Source organism: Callorhinchus milii, unplaced genomic scaffold (assembly GCF_018977255.1).
Source record: "Callorhinchus milii isolate IMCB2004 unplaced genomic scaffold, IMCB_Cmil_1.0 Scaffold783, whole genome shotgun sequence".
Classification (NCBI taxonomy): Eukaryota; Metazoa; Chordata; class Chondrichthyes; order Chimaeriformes; family Callorhinchidae; genus Callorhinchus; species Callorhinchus milii.
In genome coordinates, this window is record NW_024705524.1 from 18403 (window position 1) to 26048 (window position 7646).

The 7646-nt window shown below is 46.3% G+C and overlaps 1 protein-coding gene across 1 annotated transcript; it reads right to left on the reverse strand.

Annotated features, from left to right (window-relative positions):
- Positions 1-270: 270 nt before the first annotated feature.
- LOC121852342 (general transcription factor II-I repeat domain-containing protein 2-like) lies at positions 271-1029 on the reverse strand. The gene has a single exon (XM_042346440.1). The coding sequence runs from the start codon at positions 1027-1029 to the stop codon at positions 271-273; it is 759 nt and encodes a 252-aa protein (XP_042202374.1).
- Positions 1030-7646: the final 6617 nt, after the last annotated feature.

Consider the following 7646-nt stretch of genomic DNA (forward strand, 5'->3'; position numbering starts at 1 on the left):
GCCTTCTGGTGTCATCTGGTCCAACACCAATGGGGACTAGGCTCTAAAGAAAGGCGTCTCGGGTGTGGAACAATCAACTTCAAGGACAGTGCATATTATGATCATTATCAGAGTTGCTTCTTTTTGTTAGCTTTTTTGACTACTTGTGTTGTGGTCATTGCAAACATGATGCCTTGAATAAAGGTGTCAGTTTTGTACCAGTTTAAAAGGGTAAAAACCTACTACTAGAGTTGAAGTTCTCCTTTAGGACGGACTCAGACTGAAGATCTATCAGTTCCAACTGTAGCTCCTGTGGTGCTGTTTCAGGGTCTTGTGACAGGGGGCAGGACACCAGCTGAAGTGACTGTTCAATGTTTTCGAAATCAGAGAACCTATGGCAGAATCCTCCGTGCAGGTCCTCAAGTGATTTGCTGTATTTTTTGCGTTTCGCGGTGCCTCTTCCTGCATGGCAAGTGTGGGGAAATGAGCGAAAGATTTGTTCGCAATTTGTCCGGAGAACAAAGTGAGCTTGGATTTGAAGGCTTTCACATGTTTGCACATGTCGTGAACAAACTGATCTTTCCCCTGCAGTTTCACATTCAGCTCATTCATGTGTGAAAATATGTCCACAGCAAACGCAAAGTCACTAAGCCAGTTCTTGTCGCTTAGCTCAGGGAATTCGTCAGATTTCCCCATCAACTCCAAAAATGCGATGATATCTTCTTTCAGCTCCCACACTCGTTGTAACACTTTCCCCAAACTTAACCAGCGGACACGAGAGTGGTACAGCAAGTCCTGATGATCCGCATCAGTTTCCTCCAGGAACGTAATAAACTGACGGTGCTGAAGTCCCCTTGCTCGTATAAAGTTCACAAGTTTTACGACTGGATTCACGACATGATTAAGCTGCAATACAGACTTACACAGGGATTCCTGATGGATGATGCAGTGAAGGAAAATAAGATCCTGGACAGGGTTTTCCTCTTTCACTTTATCCTGGATTCTTTTCAGCAGCCCAACATTTTTTCCAGTTAAATTTGGGAGATCCATCCATTGTGACATTGACAAGTTTACTCAAAGGTAGCGTCATTCTTTCGATGACAGCAGATACCTGGTTATACAAGTCCTCTCCCCGCGTTGTTCCTTTCAGGGACTCCATGGTCAAAAACTCCTCTGTTATCGCAAAACTGTCGTCAATGCCTCGGATAAAAATGAGGAGCTGAGCAGTGTCTTTTACGTCCGTACTTTCATCCAGTGCTAGTGAATATAATTCAAAGGAATCAGACTTTTTGTTTAATTGACTGGCTATATTTTTATCAATCAGTTCCACACGGCGAGTCACAGTCCTGCGTGATAAACTGACTTTTTCAAATTTGCTTTTGATCTCCGGACACAAGATGTCTGCTGTCTGTACCATGTATTCTTTTACAAACTTGCCTTCGGAGAAAGTGGTAATGAGTGGTAATGTTGGTGAGAAGAAGTTTTTAAAGAAAATTTAAATCGAAGTGAAGAAGGAAATTATTGAAAAGTTTGTATAATTAATGATTTTTCAAACTTTAATTATGTTTTCTGTGCTTAAAACTCTTTAAAAAAAACTGTGGGGTCTAGAACGGACTCGTGAAATTCGGAGAGAACTCGGAGTTAAGTTTTGTTTTTTGTTGAATTACACAAAGCGTAACAGTTATGTATATAACTTTTGTTATATAAAATTCCTAGTAAGATATTAATTTTGTGATGTAGTCATACCCCTCCCCCTCATTCAAGCCGTAATTTAGAGAGCGAAAGCACCGAGTACGTAAATCGCTAACATAAGAACCCGTTAATCTCTTCTCGCATCATTCATACGATGATGCGGTGAAGTAAACGTTCATACGATATTACAGTGAATGCTTCCAAAAACAATACTGTACCCAAATATTACTGTTAACTTACTTTCAATAGAAACATGAATTGCTCATACGAATATTCTCTCTCTCTCCCGGTCAAAGTCCGCCATCTATTGGGGAAATGGGGGCATTACAGGAGGAAGGTAAAATTTAATTTAATAATAATATTTGGACAAGTTCGGCGGGCCGGATTAAAAAGCCCAACGGGCCGTATACGCCCAGGGCCGTACTTTGCCCATGTCTGGCCTAGGTACACAGCCTAGGTACACAGCCTAGATACACTACTCTGGCTACGCTCTGGGGTCCTTCGGCTACAATTACCCTAGGGGAGGCTACCTGACCCGACCCAGCCAAGGTGCGGGTCTGGACTCTGGCTTCCTCGGAACTCGCCCTTACAAGGACGTAGAGCCGGGAGTCCCAGAGTCCCACCACTGGCCCTCACAGCGTCCCGGCCCTTACAAGGACAAGCGGGACGAGGGGGTCCAGGGTCCTAAGCTGGCTGGCTGGCGGGTCTTGGGTCTTGAGCTGCGACTGGCCCCGATCGGCCAGGGAGCTGCCCTTTTATGCCTCGTCCCCAACGAGGGGTGGGGTTGTGTGCGCCCCCAGATATCCCACAGAGCACACACAGCCCCCCGTTGGTGGCGCCAAGGGGCTTAACTGTCTGGGGTGCCTGGGATCCTAGCGCCTGGCGCCGAGGGCTTATCTGTCTAGGGTCCCAGAGCCCCCAGCAGCCCCTCCCCTCTTATGGCACTACACAGGTAGAGTGCAAAAGCAAAGTGGATGTACTGATTGTATCTTCATTGCGGGACTCATCCAGCAGTGGAGTGACATGGGCTTCAGGTATCCACGTGCAGACGGGCAACAAACACTGGGGCCACCTAGCGATAAATGTTTGCCGGTGCACATTGGGACCGGCTCACACGTCACTGGCCCCAGGCAGCCACTGGCGTGCAACGCAGCGAAGGGAATCTCCCACCAATGAGAACCACGCACAACCCAGGGTGCAGTCCTATAACTTGGACTCGCAAACACAACAAAACCCGTAGCTGTCAACCCACACGGTTTACCCGTATTCTGTTGGGCGAAAGTGAGTTTTCAGGTCCATACGGGCACAGCCGTTTGAAAACGGGCAACATTTGTGTTAAGTCTATTTGTGTGTGCTTCTCCCTTGTGATGGGACTTTGTAGGATGAACGTTGAGATTTATAAGGGGCACGGGGTGACCAACAAGGTCTGAATTGGTCTGTAATAAGAGGCAATGATAAGGGGTTGACAGCCATGCAAACCCCACACAATACAAAACGCCAAGCGGCCAGCAACAACAAAAAATAATACATAACTGTCCAATGAGTAATTAGATAATTAAGATCATAGAAACACGTTCCTTAAATTGATCAAGTTTATTGTTGCAAGAGTTTGGGGAAATAGGAAGACCGGGTGGGGATTCCAGAGTAGAGCAGTGCAAACTGATAAAGCTGAAAAGAGTGAGGTGACCTGCATGGTGGTGAGCGGGTGGGTGAGTAAATGGGTGAGTGTTTGAGTAAACGAGTGGATGAGTGTGTGATAGGGTGATTGAGTCAGTGACCGGATGCGTGGGTGACTGGATGAGTGGGTTACTGGATGAGTGGGTGAGTGGGTGAGTGGATGCGTGGGTGATTGAATGGGTGACTGGATGAGTGGGTGACTGGATGAGTGGGTGATTGAGTGAGTGGGTGACTGAATGAGTGTGTGATTGAATTAGTGACGAGTTGAGTGGGTGATAGGGTGATTGAGATGAGTGCGTGACTGGATGAGTGTGTGATAGGGTGGTTGAGTCAGTGACCGCACGCGTGGGTGACTGGATGAGTGGGTTACTGGATGAGTGGGTGAGTGGATGAGTGGGTGAGTGGGTGAGTTGATGAGTGGGTGAGAGGGTGAGTGGATGCGTGGGTGACTGGATGAGTGGGTGACTGGATAAGTGGGTGACTGGATGAGTGGGTGATAGGGTAATTGCGTGGGTGACTGGATGAGTGTGTGAAAGGGTGATTGAGTGAGTGACTAGATGATTTAGTGACTGGATGAGCTAGTGACTGGATGAGTGGGTGATTGAGTGAGTGGGTGAGTGGATGAGTGGGTGAGTGGATGCGTGGGTGATTGAATGGGTGACTAGATGAGTGGGTGACTGGATGAGTGGTGAGTGGATGAGTGGGTGAGTGTGAGTGGGTGATGGGTGAGTGGATGAGTGGGTGAGTGGATGAGTGGGTGAGTGGATGAGTGGGTGGGTGAGTGAGTGGATGCGTGGGTGATTGAATGGGTGACTGGATGAGTGGGTGACTGGATGAGTGGGTGACTGGATGAGTGGGTGATAGGTAATTGTGTGGGTGAGTGGGTGACTGGATGAGTGGGTGACTGGATGAGTGGGTGACTGGATGAATTGGTGACTGGATGAGTGGGTGATTGAGTGAGTGGGTGACTGAATGAGTGTGTGATTAAATTAGTGACGAGTTGAGTGGGTGATAGGGTGATTGAGATGCGTGGGTGACTGGATGAGTGGGTTACTGGATGAGTGGGTGAGTGGATGAGTGGGTGACTGGATGAGTGGGTGACTGGATGAGTGGGTGACTGGATGAGTGGGTGACTGGATGAGTGGGTGATTGAGTGAGTGGGTGACTGAATGAGTGTGTGATTGAGTTGCTTTATTTTATTTTCATTAATTTTAATGTTTTACCTACGTGACTTTACCGAAAAAACCTAAGAATATGATTCCTTGCAGTCACGAAAGCTTCGAATCTAGAATTAATGTGATTGAGTTGTTTAGTTGAGTGCGTTGTTGTGAACTGCAGTGTGGCGAGGTGGTTGAACGCGGAGTGGAAGAGACGAAGCGGTCAAAGTGTCTGGTAGACCGAGTCCCTTAACGTGGGTGGAGGGGGAATCAACGAGGTGAAGTTCACTGCAACATTCACCACGGTGGTGGTAGTAGTCGCAGCGAAAAAAAGAGTGATACTGGTGCGCGTGGAAAGACATTAATTATAGGGCTGAATGAAGGTTGAGAGCGAGGCGAGGATGCGAGGTGGTGTAGAGGAGGCAAAGAGGGTAGAGGAGGTGAGGTGGTGACGTGGCATAGTTAGGGGCGAGGTGACATGGTGAGGTGGTGTAGTGAAGAGGTGAGGAGGTGAGGAGGTGAGGAGGTGAGGAGGTGTAGAGGAGGGTGCCCCGCTCTTGGCGTTGATCTTGGTGAACACGTGTCCGCGCCCCGTCTCGTAGCTCTGCCCGGCGCTGATGCAGCCTCCACCGGCCGCAGCGCCCAGCGGCCTCGCCGAGTCCGTGCCCAGCTCCGCTCTGAGCAAGCTCTCCATTGCGCGCCGTCTGCTCGCAGCGAAAAACACAACGATAAACTCCCCCCCCCCCCCCCGTGGCCTCTAACAGACTTATTTCCTATGGAGAGGTGATTTCTTTAAACAAAAGGAAGGAGCAGCAATGGGCTCTCCTTTATCTCCTGCTGTAGCGAATCTGTACAGTCGAACCTCTGGTCACGAACGCTTCTGACCACGACCAAATCGGGTTACGACCAAAAAACTCACAACATGTTTTAATCTGGTCACGAACTCATACTCGGGTGACGATCAAACATTTTCTTTTTGTAAGCACCAAATTTCCTGTTGTTTGTTGACAACAAACAACACAAAGCGTAACAGTTATATATATATAACTTTTGTTATATCGGGCCAAGCTCACCCCACGGTTAAAGCCCCACATCCACAATCGGAATCTTTATTCACAGACAGTCCTCGACTTACGAACGCCCAAATTACAAACAGCCGCACTTCAGAACCAACTGGCATGAAATATTAATTATTTTATATCGCCTGACAACGCGAACTCGCGCTGTGAGTGAGTGCGTGAGTGAGACAGTGAGAGAGTGAGAGGTCGACTCAGCCTCAGATGGGTACCTGGTGCGGTGTGGAGTGAACATCGCCACTGGGGGAGACAAAGGCGGCCGTGGAGGCGAATCCTCCACGGGCTCACCGACACACTCACCACGCATCTCACCAACCTCACTCACCAACCCAATCACACCTTACCAACCGCGCTCACCTCTCAAATCCCACCTGGCAGCATCTGCACGCCACGTTGGTGGCCAGCAGATGGCAGCATCTCCACGCCATATTCTTCACGTCGATAGAAAATAAAAATAATAAAATAAAATTTAAATACAAATCATGAATTGAAAATAATAAAGTTTTTATTATTTAAAATTCATTATTTTAAAAAAATCATACTTTTATTTTTTTTTATTTTCTTTTTCTATACGTGACTTTCCTGAAAGAACCAAGAATATGAATGTGGGTTTTTTGTTTTATTATTTTATATTTCATATTTTTATTTGTATTTTTATTTCAATTTTATTTGATTATTTTTATTTTCTGTCGACGTTACTTTACCGAAAGAACCAAGAATATGAATTCCTGAAGTCACGAAAGTTTAAGTCAAAATCGACACGCCCCATTGGTGGCCGGCAGGTGGCAGCATCTACACCCCCACATTGGTCGCCACTCTTGTGGCGTGTCGATGGTGCCAGGTGTGATTGGGTTGGTGCAGGGGTGGGCAAACTTTTTCACTCGCGGGCCACAATGGGTTCTAAAATTTGACAGAGGGGCCGGGCCAGAAACAGATGGATGGAGTGTTTGTGTGAACTAATATAAATGACATGTAAAAATTATTACATGAAAGGATTTGGCCTTTAACAGGTAGCAAAGCATTTATTTGCAAGGCAATTTAACAAATTGCACGAACATGAACAATACAAAAACATGTCGTAACGTGACTGATCAAACATCATGAAAACATCTGAGGCCTGCGCCCAAACCAATTACCTCACTTGAACTTTTTTATCATCTACATTAACAGGTTAGAGCAGCCACGCAGGCTGTGTGATGGAGATTTGGCTCCAACCTCGCTGCAGCAACACAATCACTTTCAGTTTCAGTGGGAACAGTGTTGTTGATCTCCCATTTTTGCCAGTGCATCCAAGTCTGGAGTTATTTTGGTTGTGGCAATTCTCAGGATAGATCTGAGGTGCTGATCCGTTAACTTTGATCTGTGACGGGCTTTGTTGGCGTTCATGACGCTGAATGTCTGCTCACACACATAAGTCGAGCCAAACAAAGTCAGTATCTTCTGTGCAGTCCTCCGGAGGTTTGGAAACGTGGCTCTGTTAAGTGAAGCATAAAAGTCATTCAGTTTAACAGAGTTGAACTTTTACACTATGAGATCTCTTTTACCAGTGTCAAAATATAGTAGTAGGTTTTTACCCTTTTAAACTGGTACAAAACTGACACCTTTATTCAAGGCATCATGTTTGCAATGACCACAACACAAGTAGTCAAAAAAGCAAACAAGGTGTCAGTTTTGTACCAGTTTAAAAGGGTAAAAACCTACTACTATATTTTGCCACTGGTAAAAGAGATCTCATAGTGTAAATGCTTACCCCGAGCTCTCAATACTCTGATATTGCACTGTGTTTGAGTTGTACGCCTTCTGGTGTCATCTGGTCCAACACCAATGGGGACTAGGCTCTAAAGAAAGCCGTCTCGGGTGTGGAACAATCAACTTCAAGGACAGTGCATATTATGATCATTATCAGAGTTGCTTCTTTTTGTTAGCTTTTTTGACTACTTGTGTTGTGGTCATTGCAAACATGATGCCTTGAATTAAGGTGTCAGTTTTGTACCAGTTTAAAAGGGTAAAAACCTACTACTAGAGTTGAAGTTCTCCTTTAGGACGGACTCAGACTGAAGATCTA